The sequence below is a fragment of the Mobula birostris genome, chromosome 2, assembly GCF_030028105.1.
Source record: "Mobula birostris isolate sMobBir1 chromosome 2, sMobBir1.hap1, whole genome shotgun sequence".
Taxonomy (NCBI): Eukaryota; Metazoa; Chordata; class Chondrichthyes; order Myliobatiformes; family Myliobatidae; genus Mobula; species Mobula birostris.
In genome coordinates this window covers 91,287,588-91,309,524 of record NC_092371.1, presented here as the reverse complement: position 1 = coordinate 91,309,524, position 21,937 = coordinate 91,287,588, and the positions used below count along the sequence as shown (strand labels likewise).

The 21,937-nt window shown below is 45.2% G+C and overlaps 1 protein-coding gene across 4 annotated transcripts in view; it reads right to left on the bottom strand.

Annotated features, from left to right (window-relative positions):
• fer1l4 (fer-1 like family member 4) overlaps positions 1 to 21,937 on the bottom strand; it is a 353,096-nt gene that overhangs the window by 223,164 nt on the left and 107,995 nt on the right. For all 4 annotated transcript variants that reach the window (XM_072244965.1, XM_072244971.1, XM_072244979.1 and 1 more), the window contains exons 16-18: positions 21,439 to 21,547; positions 6,638 to 6,830; positions 5,965 to 6,085 (exon numbers count right to left, since the gene is read on the bottom strand). In XM_072244965.1, coding sequence (XP_072101066.1) covers positions 5,965 to 6,085; positions 6,638 to 6,830; positions 21,439 to 21,547 — 423 coding nt within the window. The remainder of the gene's footprint in view (positions 1 to 5,964; positions 6,086 to 6,637; positions 6,831 to 21,438; positions 21,548 to 21,937) is intronic.

The following is a 21,937-nucleotide window of genomic DNA, read 5'->3' as shown; positions in this document are numbered from 1 at the left end:
AAAGGGGCTTCCCTTCCTCCACCATCAACTCTGCTCTCGAATGCATCTCCCCTATTTCACGCACATCTGCTCTCAGTCCATCCTCCCGCCACCCTACTAGGAATAGGGTTCCCCTGGTCCTCACCTACCACCCCACCAGCCTCCGGGTCCAACATATTATTCTCCGTAACTTCCGCCACCTCCAACGAGATCCCACCACTAAACACATCTTTCCCTCCCCCCCCACCCTGCTTTCCGCAGGGATCGCTCCCTACGTGACTCCCTTTCCATTCGTTCCCCCCCCATCCCTCCCCACTGATCTCCCTCCTGGTACCTATCCTTGTAAGCGGAACAAGTGCTACACATGCCCTTACACTTCCTCCCTTACCACTATTCAGGGCCCCAGACAGTCCTTCCAGGTGAGGTGACACTTCACCTGTGAGTTGGCTGGGGTGATATACTGCGTCCGGTGCTCCCGATGTGCCCTTCTATATATTGGCGAGACCCGACGCAGACTGGGAGATCGCTTTGCTGAACACCTACGTTCTGTCCGCCAGAGAAAGCAGGATCTCCCAGTGGTCACACATTTTAATTCCACATCCCATTCCCATTCTGACATGTCTATCCATGGTCTCCTTTACTGTAAAGATGAAGCCACCCTCAGGTTGGAGGATCAACACCTTATATTCCGTCTGGTGGCATGAACATTGACTTCTCTAACTTCCGCTAATGCCCCACCTCCCCCTCGTACCCCATCCGTTATTTATTTTTATACACACATTCTTTCTCTCACTCTCCTTTTTCTCCCTCTGTCCCTCTGAATATACCCCTTGCCCATCCTCTGGGTTCCCCCCGCCCCTTGTCTTTCTCCCATGATCCTCTCATATCCCCTTTGCAACCACCTGTCCAGCTCTTGGTTCCATCCCTCCCCCTCCTGTCTTCTCCTATCATTTTTGATCTCCCCCACCCCCTCCCACTTTCAAATCTCTTACTAACTCTTCCTTCAGTTAGTCCTGACGAAGGGTCTCGGCCTGAAACGTATCTGTACCTCTTCCTAGAGATGCTGCCTGGCCTGTTGCGTTCACCAGCAACTTTGATGTGTGTTGTGTGCAAAACATACAAAGAGTCTGCAGAGAGACATAAATGTTAAGTGAGTGGGTAAGGGTCTGGCAGATGGAGTACAATGTTGGTAATTGTGAGGTCATCCACACAAGGAAATAGTGCAAGATTAGATTATTATTTAAATGATAAATAATTGCAGCAGGCTGCTGTGCAGAGGGACTTGGGAGTGCTTGTGCATGAATCACAAAAGGCTAGTTTGCAGGTGCAGCAGGCTATCACGAAAAAATGAAATGCTGGCCTTCATTGCTAGAGGGATTGAATTTAAGAGCAGAGAGGTTATGCTGCAACTGTACAGAGTACTGGTGAGACCACACCTAGAGTACTGCGTGCAGTTCTGGTTTCTTAACTTGAGGAACGATATACTGGCTTTGGAGGCGATACAAAGAAGCTTCACCAGGTTCATTCCAGAGATGAGGGGGTGAGACTATGAGGAGAGATTGAGTCACCTGGGACTGTACTCACTGGAATTCAGAAGAATGAGAGGCGATCTTATAGAAACATATAAAATTATGAAAGAGATAGATAAGATAGAGGAAAGGAAGTGGTTTCAACTGGTAGGTGAGACTAGAACTAGAGGACATAGCCTCAGGGTTCGGGAGAGATAGATTTTTGGTTGGATAGATTTTTGCATTGTAGGGGAAGTAAACTTTATGGGGAAAAGGCAGGTAGGTGGAGATGAGTCCATGGCCAGATCAGTCGTGATCTTATTGAATGGCAGAGCAGGCTCAGCAGGTCAAATGGTCTACTCCTGCTCCTATTTCTTAAACTCTTATGTCCCTTTTCACTCCGTTTTATGTATTTTCTCTCTATTTCAAAAATAGTCAACCCATTCATTTCTTGTACAAAAGTGCATGACCATACACATGCGTAGTCAGAACATGAAGGGATACATGGAGAAGACAGGAGATTGGTGCTGAGAGGGAAAATGGATCAGCCATGATGAAATTGCAGAGCAAATTTGATGGGCCAAATGGTTTATTTCTGCTCCTGTTTTATCATTCCTTTTTACTCTCAGATGCTACCTGATCTGCTGAGCTTTTCCAGCTGATTATTTGCTGCTCCAGATGCCTGCATCTACAGTCTTGTGTCCCCAGATTATAATATTTTTAAAAATTAGCCTGTTGCTATCATCTTCACAGATTGGAACATCCAGTAGATGTATGGTGTGGAGTATTCTGATTGGTTTCATACCAGCCTGGTATGGAACACCCAGTTTACCGGAGGCTGCTGAGGGTTGTAGAATCAGCCAGCCAATTATGGGCATCACCCTTTCTGCTATTGAGGACATCTTTAAGAGGCATTGCCTCCAGGGAATGGCATCTCACCATCCAGCACTTGCTCTCTTTTCATTACTACCACTGGGGTGGAGGTACAGAAGCCACACTCAACATTTTAAGAACAGTTTCTTTTCCTTCGCCATCAAACTTCTGAACAGTCCATGAACACTACCTCATTATTCATCTTTTGCACAATTCATTTATGTAACTCAGTGGAGTAATAGTGTCATAGAAAAGTACAGAAACAAGCCATTTAGGCCATCCAGACCGTGCCAAACTATTTAGACTGTCTACTCCCATTGATCTGCACCGGGACCATACCCCTCCATACCCTCCCATCCAGGTACGTATCCAAATTTCTCCCTGGTCCCATTGACCCACACCCAGCCCATAACCCTCCATATTCCTCCCATCCATGTACCTATCCAAACTTCTCCCTGGTCCCATCGACCCACACCTGGACCATAACCCCCTATACCCCTCCCTTCCATATACCTAATCAAACTTCTCTTAAATGTTGAAGTCATGCTCGCATGCACTTGTGCAGGGAGCTTGTACTATAATCTCATCATCCTCTCTCGTTCTATAATCTCATCATCCTCTGACTGAAGACATTTCCCCTCACGTTCCCCTTAAAGTTTTCACCTTTCACTATTATCCCATGACCTCCGCTTGTAATTTTTATGTATTATGCTGTACTGCTGTCACAATATTTATCAGTGATAATAAACCTGACTCTGTATATTTGGTTGATTCGCTCAGGACAGTCAATGAGATACATGTTATAAAACACATCAGATGTAGTTGAGGGTGAAGCTAACAGTTTCTGTTAAAAAATTGAAAGTACAAGGAAAAAATCATTTAGGAAATCAAGTAATGTGATTAATTTTGGATTTCTCCAGCCAAGAGACCTTAGTTAGACCCCACTTGGAGTACTGTGTCACCTCACTACAGGAAGGATGTGGATACTATAGACAGAGTGCTGACGAGACTGACAAGAATGTTGCCCGGATTGGAGAGCATGCTTATTAAAATAGGTTGAATGAACTTGGAAGTAGGTATAAGGGAGATATCAGAGATAAGTTTTTCACACAGAGGGTGGTGAGTGTGTGGAATACACTGCCAGTGAAGTTAAAGAGTTAAAGTCTGTCATGAGCCTTCTGGCCCATCAGGCTGGTGCTTATGCCAGTTTCCATGACGTGAAGTGACTGAGAGTACGCGACTCCCCCCCAGATAGGACGCCAGTCTGTCGCAACGTTAACCCCCAGCATTTTGCTCATACCCATTCTCAGCTAGGTAGACTGGAGCATTGTGTGGTTAAGTGCCTTGCTCAAGGACACACACGCTGCCTCAGCCCAGGCTCGAAACCACGACCTTCAGATCGCCAGTGCAATACCCTAACCACTTGGCCACGCGCCACACCGAAGGTGGTAGAGGCGGATACAATAAGGTCTTTTAAGAGACTCTTAGATAGGTACATGGAGCTTAGAAAAATAGAGGGCTATGTGGTAGGGAAATTCTAGGCAGTTTCTAGAGTGTCCTATCCTTATACACCTCCATTTTCCATCAAGAAGGCCTCAAAGTCCTCCACTACTTTCTGGACCACCACCACTACCCTCCTCCAGTTGGTGGAACTGGTACTCACACTCAATAACTTCTCTTTTGGCTCTTCCCACTTTCTTCAGATGAAGGATATAGCTATGGGCACTTGCATGGGGCCCAGCTATGCCTGCCTCTTCACTGGTTATGTCGAACAGTCTGTGTTCCAAACCTATTCTGGTACTGCACCCCAACTTTTTCTTCACTACATTGACGACTACATTGGTGCTGCTTCCTACACCCATGCTGAGCTCGTCAATTTCATCGACTTTACTTCAAACTTTCACCCAGCCCTCAAATTCACTTGGTCTATCTCGGACACTTCTCTCCCCTTTCTCGATCTCTCAGTCTCCATCTCTGGAGACAGACTATCCACTGAGATCTTCTACAAGCCCACTGACTCTCATAACTACCTCAACTATACCTCTTCCCACCCCGCCACATGCAAAAATGCCATTCCCTATTCCCAGTTCCTCTGTCTCCGCCGCATCTGCTACCAGGTTGAGGCTTTCCGTTCCAGGACATCTCAAATGTCCTCTTTCTTTAAGGATCATGGTTTCCTTTCTGCCGTCATCAATGATGCCCTCACGCGCATCTCCTCCATTTGCCGCACTTCGGCCCTCACCCCATCCTCCCACCACCACAACAGGGACAGAGTTCCCCTTGTCCTCACCTACCACTCCACCAGCCTCCGGATCCAGCACATTATCCTCCGCAACTTCCGCCACCTTCAACAGGACCCCACCACTAAGCACATCTTTCCCTCTCCACCCCTCTCCGCTTTCTGCAGGGATTGGTCCCTCCGCGACTCCCTGATCCACACGTCCCTCCCCACGGATCTCCCACCCAGCACTTATCACTGTAAGCGTCAGTGCTACACCTGTCGCTACACCTCCTCTCTTGCCACCATTCAGGGCCCCAAACAGTCCTTCCAGGTGAGGCAACACTTCACTTGTGAGTCTGTTGGGGTCATCTATTGCATCCGGTGCTCCCCGCGCGGCCTCCTCTACATCGGTGAAACCTGATGCAGATTTGGGGACCGCTTCGTCGAGCACCTCCGCTCCGTCCGCCACAACAGACAGGATCTCCCGCTTGCCACACACTTCAACTCTACTTCACATTCCCATTCAGATATGTCCATACATGGCCTCCTCTACTGCCGTGATGAGGCTAAACTCATATACCTTCCAGGTAGTCTCCAGCCCCTTAGTATGAATATAGAATTCTCCAACTTCCAGTAATTCCCTCCCCCTCCCCTCCCCTATCCCTATTTCAGTCTGCCCCCTCCCCCAGCTGCCTACTACCTCCCTCATGATTCTGCCTCCTTCTACTACCCATTGTGCTTTCCCCTATTCCTTCTTTACCTTTCCTGCCTATCACTTCCCTGCCTCCCTTCCCCCACCCCTTTATCTTTCCCCTTACTGGTTTTTCACCTGGCACCTACCAGCCTTCTCCTTCCCACCCTCCCCCCACCTTCTTTATAGGACCTCTGCCCCTTCCCTCTACAGTCCTGATGAAGGGTTCCGGCCCAAAACGTTGACTGATCGTTTCCACGGATGCTGCCCGACCTGCTGAGTTCCTCCAGTGTGTTGTGAGAGTTTCTAGAGTAGGTTACATGGTCGGCACAACATTGTGGGCCGAAGGGCCTGTAATGTGCTGTAGATTTCTATGTTCCATGGAAGAGCTGCAGATTCTGAAATTCTAACTGCCCCTATCCAATATCCCCTGCTACTTCATTGCAAACCTGGCTGCAAAGAGTGTTAAGGTTCTTTTCCCAACCTATGGATATTCCTTTCTCACGTTTTCAGTTCCATGTCGCAGTGATGGTAAAAGGCTGGGGAATGTTTCAGTTATGAAAGGTGAACTGAATATCTGATAGTGTTAGTTGCCTCACTAATGTGCCTGATTTTACAAGGTGAATGTTTTCTATAACCATTGACTTAAAAATTCAGAGGTGCTGTAAAGCAAGATGTTTAAATGTACGTACCAGCCTCTCTGCTATCTTTGCAAGTACATTGGAGTTATACAAGCGCCAAGAATAGTCTTCCCAAGAACTCCAGATATACACACATGGTTTCTCATAGAGGTATGGAATACAACAATATGACCTGAAATGAAGGAAGCAGAGGCAGATTAACAATTAAAACACACCAACTATGAAAAAAGGTTAGAAAAGTGTTGATCCAGTTTCATATTAAATTAGTAAAAATCCCATTTTTACTACTGTACAGTACATGGTAACAAGAAAGCCCAACCCTTCTCTTGACCATCAATGATAGCGCTATCACTGAACTCATTCTTTAAAAGGGTTGAAGATTAAAGTCTGTCACAAGCCTTGTGGCTCATCAGGCTGGTGCTTATGCCAGTTTCTGTGGCGTGAAGCGACTGAGAATACGAGATCCACCCCCCCCCCCCCCCCGCTGGATAGGACGCCAGACTATCGCAAGGTTAACCCCCAGCATTTTGCCAGTACGCGTTCTCAGCTGGGTAGAATGGAGCATTGTGTGGTTAAGTGCCTTGCTTAAGGACACACACGCTGCCTCAGCCGAGGCTTGAACCCATGACCTTCAGATCGCTAGTCCAACACCCTAAACACTTGGCCACGCACCACACCTTTAAAAGGGTTGAACAGCATCAAATTGAACATTTCCCCACTGTACCTGTCATACTCTGTGTTGTCGGCCTTTCTGGGCGGTGTAATTGAGTTATCTTTTGGAGATAAGCTAATTTCATTATTCTCCAATTCATCTTCAGAATCTCTTGAATCCAGTAAAGATTTCTTCTCTTCACTTCCTTCCACTTTCTCTTCTTTTTTCTTTTTTGTAACAACTTCTACCAATTTGCCACAGTTACCTAGAAGTATATTTGCAGATTTCATGTAGACTATGACTAGTGCTCCAAACTAACACAGCAAGGTTACAAGGTTGCATTTAACATTTCATAAATAAAAATTTTAAAATGCGCAGTGAAAAAATATTTGACTGGAAAAATAAAAGATGATGTATTGTAATGCTAGTGGTTATTCTATGAAAGGTAATCAACCTAAAACAATGTTCCACTCCACAGATGTTGCCTGACTGGCTGAGGTTTCCAGCATTTTCTGATTTTATTTCCTGTTTCCAGAATATACAGTTTGTTTTATTTTCCAAGAACAAACTCCACTCAGACAGAGGATTAGGGTTCATAATCGATAAGATCGTAAGATATAGGAGCAGAATTGGAAGGTAGCTGGAACACTTCCAAATGCGGTGAGTTCTTTCTCCTTGCGTGGGGGTTTTTCTTAAAAACAGTAGCCAGTGCGCAGGTGCGGGAAGCAGCAGAAGGCAGGTGGAACACCACCAAACGTGGTGGGTTCCTTCTCCTTGCGTGGGGCTTTCTCTTATTTTTTTAAACCATCAAAGAGAGATAAGGTCTAGTGGAGCAGACAACTTCAGAGTGGGGGCTACAGTCAGAGTGGGAACTTAGAGGCTTTGACTCAAAAGGCTTTGATTCGAAGAGGCTGAGGCCAAAGAAACAGGTAAGAAGGATTAGTTTTTCCTTGCTCTGGGTGTCAGATGTGGGAATCCTGGGATTCTTCCAGTCTCCTAGATGGCCACATCTGTGCCAGGTGTACCGAGATGCAGCTCCTGAGAAAGTGTGTTAGGGATCTGGGGCTGTGGCTTGATGACCTACAGCTTATTAGGGAAAGTGAGCAGGAAATGGATAGGAGCTACAGGGAGTTAGTCACCCTGAGGCTGCAGGAGTTAGGTAAGTGTCTAACAGTCAATGAAGGGAAGGGAAGAGCTCAGATAGTAGAAAGCACCCCTGTGGCCATACCCCTCAGTAATCATTATCTCATTTTGGAGGCTGTTGAGAGGGGTGACCTGACAGAGGACGGCCATGGCGAATGGGTCTCTGGCACTGAGCCTGGTTCCATGGTGCAAAAGGAAGAGGAGAAGATGAGGAATGTGGTAGTCATAGGAGATTCCATAGTGAGGGGAACAGGCAGAAGGCTCTGTCAGCCTGATAGAGATACCCACATGGTGTGTTGCCTCCCCAGGTGCCAGGGTACAGGATGTCTCAGATCTGGTGCGGAGTATTCTGAAGGGAGAGGGTGAACAGCCAGAAGTCTTGGTACACATTGGCACCAATGACATTGGTAGAAAAAGGGAGAAGGTTCTGAAGAGAGAATTCAGGAAGTTGGGTAGGAAGCTGAAAAGCAGGACCTCCAGGGTAGTAATCTCCGGATTGCTGCCTGTGCCACATGCTAATGAGCGCAAGAATAGCATGATTAGGCATATTAACGCGTGGCGGAGAGACTGGTGTAGGGAGCAGGGCTTCGGGTTCCTGGATCATTGGGGCATCTTCTGGGGGAGGTACAACCTGTACAAAAAGGACGGGTTACACCTGAACCCAAAGGAGTCCAGTATCCTAACAATCAGGTTTAATAGAGGTGTTAGGGAGGGTTTAAACTAATTTGGCAGAAGGATGGGAACTGGAGTGATAGGGCTGAGGAAGGGGAAAACAGGAATAAATCAACGATAGCATGCAACAGAGATGATAGAAAAGACAGGCAGGAGATGAGACATAATCACAGCCAGTGGGATGAGTTATAGGGCATAGACGCGTGGTGCAGCTAAAACAGAAAACAACAAATACTAAACTGAAAGTGTTATATTTGAATGCATGGAGCATAAGAAAAAATGGGTGATCTTGAAATTCAGCTGCAGATTGGCAAGTATGGCATTGTGGCCATCTCTGAAACTTGGCTGAAGGATAAACCTCCTGGACCTGATGGAATGCACACTTGGGTTCTGAAGGAAGTAGTTGGAGAGATTGTAGAGGCATTAACAATTTTTTTTCAAGAATTGATAGATTCTGGCACTGTACCGGATAACTGAAAAATTCCAAATATTCCTCCGCTATTTAAGAAGGGTGGGAGGCAGAAGAAAGGAAACTATAGACCTGTTAGCCTGACATTAGTGGTTGGAAAGTTGTTGGAATCGATAGTTAGGGACGAGATTACGGAGCACCTGGAGACACATGACAAGATAGGCGAAAGCCAGCATGGTTTCCTGAAAGGAAAACCCTGCCTGCCTAACCTACTACAATTCTTTGAGGAAATTACAAGCAGGGTAGACAAAGGAGATGAAGTAGATGTGGTGTACTTGGATTTTCAGAAGGCCTTTGACAAGGTGCCACACAGGAGGCTGCTGAGCAAGTTAAGAGCCCATGGAATTACAGAAGAGTTACTAACATGGGTGGAGCATTGGCTGGTTGGCAGAAAACAGAGAGTGGGAATAAAGGATCCTATTCTGGCTGGCTATTGGTTACCAGTGGAGTTCCAGAGGGGTTGGTGTTGGACCGCTGCTTTTTATGATGTATGTCAATGATTTGGACTACGGGATTAATGGACTTGTGGTGGAGGAGCAGGCAGTGTTGAAGAAACAGAGAGTTAGATAGTTTAGGGGAATGGGCAAAGAAGTGGCAAATGAAATACAATGTTGGAAAGTGTATGGTCATGCACTTTGGTGGAAGAAATAAACAGGCAGGCTATTATTTAGAAAGGAGAGAGAATTCAAAATGCAGAGATGCAGAGGGACTTGGGAGTCCTTATGCAGGATACCCTAAATGTTAACCTCCAGGTTGAGTTGGTGATGAAGAAGGTGAATGCAATGCTGGTATTCATTTCTAGAGGTATAGAATATAAGAGCAGGGATGTGATGATGAGGCTCTATAAGGCACTCATGAGACCACACTTGGAGTATTGTGTGCAGTTTTGGGCTCCTTATTTTAGAAAGGATACACTGACATTGGAGAGGGTTCAGAGAAGATTCACGAGAATTATTCCAGGAATGAAAGGACTGGAGTTCAGGAGAATGAAGGGGGATCTGAAACAAACGTTCCTAATGTTAAAAGGCCTGAACAGATTAGATATGGCAAAGATATTTCTCATAGTAGGGGAGTCTAGGACAAGAGGGCACGACCTCAGGATTGAAGGATGTCCATTTAGAACAGAGATGCAGAGAAATTACTTTAGTCAGAGGGTGGTAAATCTGTGGAATTTTTTGCCATGAGCGGCTGTAAAGGCTAATTTATTGGGTGCATTTAAGGCAGAGATAGATGGGTTCTTGATTAGCCAGGGCAAAAAAGGGTATGGGGAGAAGGCAGGGGAGTTGGGATGACTGGAAGAATTGGATCAGTCATGATTGAATGGTGGAGCAGACTTGATGTGCAGAATGGCCTATTTCTGCTCCTATATGTTATGGTGTTATGATCTTATGATATACCCTAGATTACTGTGGGAAGCGAGGGAGGAGATTGTTGAGCATCTGGCGATGAACTTTGCATCATCAATAGGGACGGGAGAAGTACCGGAGGACTGTTCAAGAAAGGGAGTAGAGATAACTCAGGCAATTATAGACCAGTGAGTCTTACTTCAGTGGTGGGCAAGTTGTTGGCAAAGATCCTGAGAAGCAAGATTTATGAGCATTTGGAGAGACATAATCTGATTAGGGATAGTCAGTATGGCTTTGTCAAGGGCAGCTCACGCCTTACGAGCCTAATTGAATTCCTTGAAGATGTAACAAGACACATTGGGTAGAACAGTGGATTTAGCGTACATGGATTTCAGTAAGGCATTTGATAAGGTTCCCCATGCCAGGCTCATTTAGAAAGTAAGGAGTCATGGGGTCCAAGGAAACTTTGCTTTGTGGATCCAGAATAGGCTTGCCCACAGAAGGCAAAGGGAGGTTGTAGATGGTTCATACCCTGCATGGAGGTCACTGACCAGTGGTGTTCCACAGGGATCTGTTCTGGGACCCCTACTCTTTGTGATTTTTATAAATGACCTGGATGAGGAAATAGAAGAGTGGCTTCGTAAGTTTGGTGATGACACAAGGGTTGAGGGTATTTGTGGATAGTCTGGAGGGTTATCAGAGGCTACAGTGGGACATTGATAGGATGCAGAACTGGGCTGAGAAGTGGCAGATGGAGTTCAACCCAGATAAGTGTGAAGTGCTTCATTTTAGTAGGTCAAGTTTGAAGACAGAATGTAATATTAATGGTAAGACTCTTGGCAGTGTGGAGGATCATGGAGATCTTGGGGTCCGTGTCCATTGGACACTTGAAGCTGCTGCACAGTGTTATTAAGAAAGCATATGGTGTGTTGGCCTTCATTAACCGTGGTCTTGAGTTCAAGAGCCGTGAGGTAATGTTACAACTATATAAGGCCTGGTCAGACCCCACTTGGAGAACTGTGTGCAGTTCTGGTCACCTCACTACAAGAAGGATGTAGATACTGTAGAGACAGTGCAGAGTAGGGGATCTAGAAAGCAAGGCAGGAGCAGAGGGAACTGCGTAATCTCCAGACAGAGCTGCAGCAACTTCTCCTTCTGCAGTTGAAGGGGGTAGATGTGAGGGAGGAATTACAAGAGGTGAAGGGTCAGCAAGGGTCCAAACTGTGGAAGAGGGTGAGATGTGTTTGTGTTTCTTCTTCCAAAAGGTGCACAGGGGGAGCTCTGTGATCCACAACCTTAAAGAAGAGGACGGATCAGTCGCGTCCTCGCAGACAGACATATTGAGGATCTGTAGGTCCTTCAATGCCAGTCTGTATGACAGAAAGGCCACAGACACCACAGCTTCCCACAACTTCCTGTCATCTATCATGCAGGTCTTAGACGATGGCTAGCGGGAGAGTCTGGATCAACCACTGACCCTGGACGAGCTGACAGGCTCCATCCGTTCCTTTGAGTCAAGTAAGGCTCCCAGAAGCAACAGCTTACTGGCTGAGTTGTACTCAGCTCTGTGGAACTGGATAGGCCCTGACCTGCTGGAAGTGTACAACGCTATGTTTCCAGCTGGTAACATGTCAGAAGAAAGGGCATGAGGAAGGGCATCATTACCCTCATCTACAAGCAGATGGGGGAAGGGGATGATATTAAAATTTGGAAGCCAATATCACTCCTGACTGTGGACTATAAGATCCTGTCCAAAGCTACCGCCAACAGGGTCAAGTCTGCTCTGGGACAGGTGTCCGGCCAAACCTGTGCTGTACCGGGCAGGAAGATCTCAGACAGGCTCATGCTGTTGAGGGACACCACGCCTACGTGCAGAACAGGGCAGTGGATGTCAGACTGGTCAGCTTGGCCCAGGAGAAAGCCTTTGACAGTGGATTTAGTGTAAATGGATTTCAGTAAGGCAATTGATAAGGTTTCCCATGCAAGGATCGTTCATAAAGTAAGGAGTCAGGAAATTCAAGGAGACCTTGCTTTGTGGATCAGGAATTGGCTTGCCCACAGAAGGCAAAGAGTGGTTGTAGATGGGTCATATTGTGCATGGAGGTCGGTGACCAGTGGTGTGCCTTAGGGATCTGTTCTGGGTCCTCTCCTTGTGAGTTTTATAAATGACCTGCATGAAGAAGTGGAGGGATGGGTTAGTAAATTTGCTGATGACACAAAGATTGGGGGTGTTGTGGATAGTGTGGAGGGTTGTCAGAGGTTACAGCAAGACATCAATAGAATGCGGAACTGGACTGAGAAGTGGCAGATGGAGTTCACCTCTGATAAGTGTGAAGTGGTTCATCTTGGTAGGTCAAATCTGAAGTCAGAATGCAATAAGACTCTTAGCAGTGTGGAAGATCAGAGATATCTTGGGGACTTAAAGCTGCTGCATAAGTTGACATTGTTGTTAAGAAGGCGTATGGTGTGTTGACATTCATCAATCATGGGATAGATTTCAAGAGCCATGAGATAATGTTACGGCTATATAAGACCTTAGTTAGTCCCCACTTGAAGTATTCTGTTCAGTTCTGGTCACCTCACTACAGGAAGAATGTGGATACTATAGAGAGAGTGCAGAGGAGGTTTACAAGGATGTTGCCTGGATGAACTTTGGATCATTCAGGAGGCAGAGGCAGTAATAGATCAGAGTTTCAGGGAAACAGTCACCCCTAAAAGTCAGGAGACAGGTAACTGAGTGACTGTCAGGAGAGGGAAGGGGAATAGACAGAACGAGCAGACCATCCCTGTGGCCGTTCCCATCAATAATAACTATAGTATTTTGGATACTGTTGGTGGGGACAACCTACCAGGGACAAGTAGTAGTGGTTGTGTCTCTGGCACTGAGACTGGACCGTCAGCTCAGGAGGGAAGGAGGGAAAAGAGGAGAGCAGTAGTGATAGGGGATTCGATAGTTAGGCGGACAGATAAGAGTTTCTATGGGAGAGATCGAGAATCCCGGATGGTCTGTTGCCTCCCTGGTGCCAGGATCTGCGATATCTTGGATTGAGTACTCTGTATTCTCAGGAGAGAGGGTGAGCAACCAGACGTCATGCTCCATGTGGGGACCAATGATGTAGATAGGAGTAGGGATGAGGTCCTGAAGAAGGAATAAAGGGAGTCAGGAAAGAAGTTAAAAAGCAGGACCTCAAGGGTGGTAATCTCAGAATTGCTGCCTATGCCATGAGACAGAGAGGGTAGGAACAGGAAGTTATGGCAAATGAATGCATGGCAGACGAGTTGGTGCAGGGTGCAGGGGTTCAGATTTCTGGATCATTGGGATCTCTTCTGGGGAAGGTCTGACCTGTACAAAAAGGACGGGCTGCACCTGAACTGGAAAGGGACCAATATCCTGGTGGGCTGGTCTGCTAGAACAGTTGGGGAGGGTTTAAACTAGTTTGGCAGGAGGGTGGGAATCACAACATGAGCGCAGAGATTAGGGTAGAAGGAAAAGGGCATGATGCCATGTATTCTGAGTTGGTGAGGAAGGACAGGCCGGGGATAAAACATAAATGTAGCCAGTTAGAGGGGTTGAAATGTGTCTATTTCAATGCTAAGAGTATTAGAAATAAAGGGGATGAACTTGGAGCACGGATCAGTACGTGGAACTGATCCATGTTGTGGCCGTTATTGAAACTTGACTGGAGGAAGGGCAGGATTGGCTGATGGGGTTTTGGCTGGGGTTTAGGTATTTTAAAAGGAATAGGATGGAAGGTAGAAAAGGGTGGGGGGAGTAGCATTACTGGTCAGGGATAATATCATGGCTATAGAAAGGGAGGACACTGCAGAGGGAGTGTCCACTGAGTCGGTGTGGGTGGAAGTCAGAAATAGGAAGGGATCAATCACTGTGGTGGGAGTAGTCTATAGGCCCCCAAATAGCCCTCGGGATACCAAGGAGCAGATAAGCAGGCAGGTTTTAGAATGGTGCAGGAGATACAGGGTTGTAGTTATGGGTGATTTCAACTTCTCTCATATTGACTGGCACCTCCTGAATGCAAGGGGGATAGATAGGGTTGACTTTGTCAGGTGTTCTCAAGGAGGATTCCTGACACAGTATGTGGACAGGTCGATGAGAGGAGAGGCCATACTGGATCTAGTTCTGGGTAATGAACCTGGTCGGGTGGCAGACCTCTTGGTGGGGGAGCATTTTGGTGAGAGTGACCACAACTCCCTTAGCTTCAGCATAGCTATGGAAAAGGATAAAAACAGACAAAATGGGGAAGTGCTTAACTGGGGAAGGGCTAACTATGAGGGGATGAGGCAAAATGAGCAAGAGTAAATTGGAAACAGATGTTTAAGGGTGAAAGCACAGAAGTAATGTGGAGGAAGTTTAGGGACCACTTGTGCTGGGTTCAGGATAGGTTTGTCCCACTGAGACAAGGAAAAGATGGTAGGAAAAGGGAACCGTGGCTGACAAAACAAGTGAGGCAACTCGTCAAGAGGAAGAAGGAAGCATATGTTAGATATAAGAAGCAGGAAGCAGGAGGGGCTTATGAGAAATATAGGGTAGCCAGGAAGGAGATTAAGAAAGGACTTAGGAGAGCTCGAAAGGGGCATGAGAAGGCCTTGGCATGTAGGATTAAGGAGAACCCCAAGGCGTTCTATGCATATGTGAAGAACAGAAGTATAACAAGAATGAAGGTGGGGCTGTTAAAGGATAAAGAAGGCAACATGTGCCTGGAGGTGGAGGAGGTTGGAGAGGTCCTAAGTGAATACTTTGCTTCAGTATTCACAAGTGAAAAGGGACTTGATCAGGGTGAAGTCGAAATAGAACAGGCCTGTGTGCTGGACAATGTGGAGATTAAGAAGGAAGAAGTGTTGGATCTTCTTAAAAACATCAAGATTGATAAGTCCCCAGGGCCGGATGTGATACACCCCAGGTTGCTGTGGAAGTGAGAGAGGAGATCGCTGGAGCAGTAGCTATGATCTTTGAATCCTCTTTGGCTGCAGGGGAGGTGCTGGAGGATTGGAGAATGGTAAATGTAGTAACCTTGTTTAAAAAGGGTAATAGGGAGAATCCTGGGAGCTATAGACTGGTAAGTCTTACGTCGGTGGCCTGCAAACTATTGGAAAGGATTCTTAAGATTAGGAACTACAAGCATTTAGAGAAGTACAGTCTACTCAAGGAATGTCAACATGGCTTTGTGAAGGGAAGGTCGTGCCTCAGGAGACTAATTGAGTTTTTTGAAGAGGTAACAAAAGAAATTGATGAGGGTAGGGCAGTAGATGTGGTCTACATGGATTTTAGTAAGGCATTTGACAAGGTCCCCCATGAGAGACTCATTCAGAAAGTCATGAGGCATGGGATCAGTGGAACCTTGGCTGTTTGGATTAAAAATTGGCTTAAAGGAAGAAAGCAGAAGGTAGTAGTGGAAGGAAAGTATTCTACCTGGAGGTCAGTGACTAGTGGAGTGCTGCAAGGATCTGTCCTAGGACCCCTGCTCTTTGTGATTTTTATAAATGACCTGGATGAAGAGGCGGAAGGATGGGTGAGTAAGTTTGTGGATGACACAAAGATTGGAGGAGTTGTGGATGGAGCTGTAGGTTGTCGAAGGTTACAGGAGGATATAGACAGGATGCAGAGTTGGGCAGAAAAGTGGCAGATGGAGTTCAATCTGGATACGTGTGAGGTGATGCATTTTGGAAGGAAAAACCAGAAGGCTGAGTACAGGATGAATGGTCGGTTACTTAAGAGTGTGGATGAACAGAGGGGCCTTGGTGTTCAAATTTATACATCCCTCAAGGTCGCTGCACAGGTTGATAGGGTAGCTAAGAAGGCCTATGGGATGCTAGGCTTCATTAATAGGGGGATTGAGTTCAAGAGGAGAGAGGTCATGTTGCAACTCTACAAATCTCTGGTGACACTTCACTTAGAATATTGTGTTCAGTTCTGGTCACCTCATTATAGGAAGGATGTGGAAGCTGTGGAGAGGGTGCAGAGGATGTTGCCTGGATTGGAAAACAAGTCTTATGAGGCAAGGTTAGCAGAGCTGGGACTTTTCTTTCGGAGCTTAGAAGGATGAGAGGAGACTTGATAGAGGTCTACAAGATTACGAGAGGCATAGACAGGGTGGATTGTCAGTACCTGTTTCCCAGGGCACGAATAGCAAACACCAGAGGACATATATACAAAGTTAAGGGAGGGAAGTTTAGGGAAGACATCAGGGGTAAGTTTTTTTTACACAGAGGGTCGTGGGTGCCTGGAATGACTTGCCATGGATGGTGGTGGAGGCTAAAACATTAGGGGTATTTAAGAGCCTCTTGGACAGGCACATGGATGAAAGAAAAATAGAGGGTTACAGGGTAGTGTGGGTTTAGTACTTTTTTTTTAAGGAATATATGGGTTGGCACAACATCGAGGGCCAAAGGGCCTGTACTGTGCTGTATTATTCTAGTGTCTAGTAATTGGAGAACGTCCCTTACGAAAATAGGTTGGGTGAACTTGGCCTTTTCTCCTGGGAACGATGGAGGATGAGAGGTGACCTGATAGAGGTGTATTAGATGATGAGAGGAACTGATCATGTGGATAGCCAGAGGCTTTTTCCCAGGGCTGAAATGACTAATATAAGGGGGCGAGATTTTAAGGTGCTTGGAAGTAGGTACAGAGGAGATGTCAGAGGTATGCTTTTCATACAGAGAGTGATGGGCGCACTGGTAGAGGCGGACACACTAGGGTCAATAAGGGACTCTTGGATAGGTACTTAGGAGCTTAGAAAGATAGAGGGTTCTGTGGTAGGGAAATGCTGAGTAGTTTTTAGTATAGGTTACTTAGTCAGCACAACATTTTGGGCCAAAGAGCCTGTAATGTGTTGTAGATTTTCTATGTTCTATGTTCTATAATAGTGTAAAAATACTAATGATAATAGTGTACCATAGTGCAATAAAGTGCTCACAATCCTCTCAGTGAAGGCTCACCAGTGCTTTATAAAGTCTCACCATTGCATCCTTGCTTTTATATTGCTCTTGAAATGAAAGCTAACATTGTATTTGCTTTCCTCAGCACAGACTCATCCTGCAAATTAACCTTTAGGAATCCTGCACAAGGCCTCCCAAATCCCTTTGCACCTCAGATTTTTGTATTTTCTTTCCATTTAGAAAATAGTCAATACTTTCATTTCTTCTACCAAAGTGCATGGTCATACACTTCCTGACACTGTATTCCATCTGCTGCTTCTTTGCCCATTCTCCTAATACAAGTCCTTCTGTAGCCTCCTTATTTTCTCAAAACTACCTGCCCCTCCACCTATCTTTGTAACATCTGCAAACTTTGCAACAAAGCCATCAATTCCATCATGCAAATCGTTGACATAAAACGTAAAAGAAGCATTCCCAACACAGTCCCTTGTGGAACACCACGTATCACTGGCAGCCAAGCAGGAAAGGCTCCCTTTATTCCCACCCTTTGCCTCTTGCCAATCAGCCACTGCTTTATCTATGCTAGAATCTTTCCTGTAATACCATGGGTAGCCTCATTTGTGGCACCTTGTCAAAAGCCTTCTGAAAATCCAAGTACACAACATCAACTGATTGTCTATCCTGCTTGTTATTTCTTCAAAGAATTCCTACAGATTTGTAAAGCAATATTTTCTCTTGAGGAACCCATTCTGATTACAGTCTATTTTATCATGTGCCTCCAAGTACCCAGTAACCACATTCTTAATAATCGACTCCAACATCTTCCCAACCACTGGGGTCAGACTAACTGGCCTACAATTTCCTTTATTCTGTCTTTCACCCTTCTTGAAGAATAGAGTGACATTTGCTGTTTTCCAGTCTTCCAAAACCTTTACAGAATCTAGTGATTCTTGAAAGATCATCACTAATACCTCCACAATCTCTTCAGCCACCTCTTTGAGAACCCTGGGGTGAACACCATCTGATCCAGGTAACTTATCTACCTTCAGACCTTTCAGTTTCCCAAGAACATTTTCTCTAGTAATGGTACTTTCACACACTTCATGATCTCTGACACCTGGAGCTTCCACCATACTGCTAATGTCTTCCGCAGTGAAGACTGATGCAAACTACTTCTTCAGTTCATCTGCCATTTCATTGTCCCCCATTACTACCTCTCCAGCATTGTTTTCCAGTGGTCTGATATCCACTCTTGCCTCTCTTTTATACTTTTATGTATCTGAAGAAACTTTTGGTATCTTCTTTAATGTTATTGGCTAACTTACTTTCATATTCCATTTTTACATTCTTAATTAATTTTTTTATACTCTATTGTTAGTATTTAAAAATTTCCCAATCCCCTTACTTCCCACTAATTTTTGCTCTATTATATGCCCTCTCTTTGGCTTTGACTTCCATTGTTAGCCATGATTGTGTCATCTTGCCTTTAGAATATTTCTTCCTCTTTGGAATGTATATATTGCATCCTGTGCCTTCTGAGTTGCTTCCAGAAATTTCAGCCATTGTTGTTCTACCTTCATCCCTGCTAGTGTTCTTTTCCAATCAATTCCAGCCAACTCCTCTCTCATGCCTCTGTAACTCCCTTTACTTTAGTCCACTCTAACACTGATACATCTGACTTTAGCTTCTCTTTTTCAAATTTCAAGGTGAATTCGATCATATTATGATCACTTTCCCCCAAGGGTTCTTTTATCTTGAGCCCTCTAATCAATTCTGGTTCATTGCACAATCCCCAATCTAGAATACCTGATCCCCTGGTGTGCTCAACCACCAGCTGCTCTAAAAATAATCTCATTCTAGAAATTTCCCACTCTTTGAATCCAGCACCATCCTTCGGTCCTCCATCCACCCTTTTCAATTTTTTTTGCCTTTTATGTTGCAACACATCCTGTTGACTGCAATTTTGCCCTGTCATCAGCCTCTCTTTGCGAGGTGTCTCACTACGCATTACCTCTATTTCTAAACCAACCACCTCATTTTCAGCACTATCACTCCGATTCGCATCCCCCTGCCAAATTAGTTGAAATCCATCCAAACAATTCTAGCCACCTGTCCGCAAGGATATTGGACTCCCTCAGGTTCAAGTATAACCCTTCCCTTTTGTATGGATCATACCTTCCCCAGAAGAGATCTCAGTGATCCATGAAGCTGAACCTCTCCCCCCGCCCCACAGGCATACTCTGAACTGACTGTGCATTTGCCCTCCTTCTCCTGACAGTCACCCAGTTACCTGTCTCCTGCAAGCCAGGAGTACATACCTCCTTGTACCTCCTGTCTATCAACTCCTCATCCTCCCGTACAAGTCAAAGGTCATCAATCTACAGATCCAGTTCCTAAACACATTCTCTCAGGAGCTGCAGTTCGGGGCATGTGACGCTGATGTGTTTATCTGGGAAACTGGAGGTCTGCCAGACTTCCGACATCCCACACACAGTGCAGAGCACTGCCCCTGGAGCCATTCTCACTATTGGATGCACTAATAGATGAGGAGTGAACAAATAAGAACAGAGAGAGAGTAACTTACAAGTCAAAATATCGCACCCAAACCTGATGTTGCCTCAGCTTTACGAGCCAAAGCTACTCTAAAGACTGGCACACTCCAATAATGGCCGCTTTGCTTGCACTTGAAGTATTCTTATTGACCTTTTCAAATGAATCCGTCTTGTGATTGGTTGCTCCTCAAGTCAGAAAAACTGCTGCGAAACTCTACCTTCAAAATCTTGATCGCCGCCCTGATTAAAAAGTGGCTGTTTCCACACACCCCTGGTGTGTGCATTGTCCAACTCAGACTCTACGTACTAATTATCAGGTAATAATGAATTTTGAAACACCCTGTTCTTGACCTAATCAATATCACCAATAGCAATAGGTGTGAAATCCCTGCATTACCACCAGGACAGCCATAGATAATGGCATAGAGCATTATAAAATGGATACCTGACAGGTAAAGGATGGTCTGTGGAGCAAAGCATTATAAAATGGATACCAGGCAGGTGAAGGACTGCAGTTGCCAGTTGTACAATGGCAGTCAGTGAGGAACTTGTAATATTGCTTCTTAAGGAGAATATGTTAAACAGCATGCTAAAAAGAAAGCAATAGAGTGCCTCATTGAGTTTAGTATCATTCAGAGGGAAAGAGATGTTGCGGGGTTTGGGTTGAGATACTATAATATGATTCCTGGTCATCCTGACATCAGCTTATGGATTCAAATGTTGACTTTCACAGAAATCCTTCATCAGTATTATAAGAATACCGGCCTCTACCACTCAGATACCTACTGTCCTCTAGGTTAAAATGTTCTTCTTTAGAACACCTCGAAACCTTGAATCCTTCACCCTACACAAATGCCAACTCATTTTCAACACATGTGTCATGGGGAAATCTTCCTGCTATTTATCCTGTCTATGCCCCTCATAACGTTGTATAACTCTTTCAGTTTTTTTAGGTCACCTTACACATATCAGGATTAAATTCAATCTGCTACTGCTCTGCCTCCTCAATCAGACACAAGATACAGTAGTGTAGTAGTGAGCATACTAGTGTAGCAGTGCCTAGTAGCATAATGGTTCACACAACGCTGTAAAGTAACAGTGATCCAGGTTCAATTCCTGCCGCTGTCTGTAAGGAGTTTGCACGTTCTCCTTGTGTGTTTCTTCCAAAGACATACTGGTCGGTAAGTTAATTGGTCATTGTAATTTATCCCGTGATTAGACTAAGACTAAATCGGGGGATTGCTGGGAGGCACGGCTCAAAGGGCCAAAAGGGCCTCTTTCATGCTGAATCTCAATAAATACTTTGTAAATAGACAGATAAATAACTAATCTTTATCCTAATATTTTAAACATACATGACTCAGACACTGCCACCAATACCGCCCATGGTGTTGAGAGGGTGAACAGCCTTAAATTCCTCAGCATACACATCGCCGAGGATCTCACATGACTGTCCTGTTGTACATACTATTAAATTACCATAAATTGCACATTGCACATTTAGACGGAGACGTAGAGGTTTTTACTCCTCGTGTATCTGAAGGATGTAAGTAATAAAATCAATTCAATTCAATTCAATTCAAACAACATGATTTAAATTTGATCTTGTAAATGCTTTGTGACATTGTTTAGGCCTAAGGTTCCGCTGAACTTCATTTGTTTAAGGAGACAAGTTCTTCATTCTTCTTGTATCACTGAAGTTACCTAATATATCACTTACAAAATTAAAAGACATGACAAACATATTTTGATGGAAATACTGGCTCGTTGTAGCTATGAAAGGCAGCAAGTTCCTACCTATGGACACTTCAAAGGTGAGAAGCCGTGACTGGACTGATGGATCAATCATGGTTGCCTCGAAAAATCCAGCAAAAAGAAGAAATTCCTCTTTTTCTCTTGTAGCAGACTGAAAGGTGAAAATATCAAATTGTGACCTCTTCAGTAGGATGGCATTCTGCATATCAAGCGGTTGTGTACTCATGTGGTCTGACCTTCGCTCTAATCATTGAATCAGTCACTGCTGTGACAGCATCGACTACTGATACTCATTGGTAACAAACATGCCTACCTGGGGAAGTGGCAGCCAGTGAAAGCACAGTCTACCCCTGTTTAGGGAAATGGCAGCCTGGGGAAATGGTAGCCAGTAACCATGTGCAAGGTGAGAAAGAACAAGGATGTGGTGGATAAATTGTTGAGCTCAAGACGTGCAAGATGTCTCAGTATATGAAATGATGACGAAGAGAGGTTTTTGAGAGTGAACAATAAACACAAAATAATCTGCAGATGCTGGGGTCAA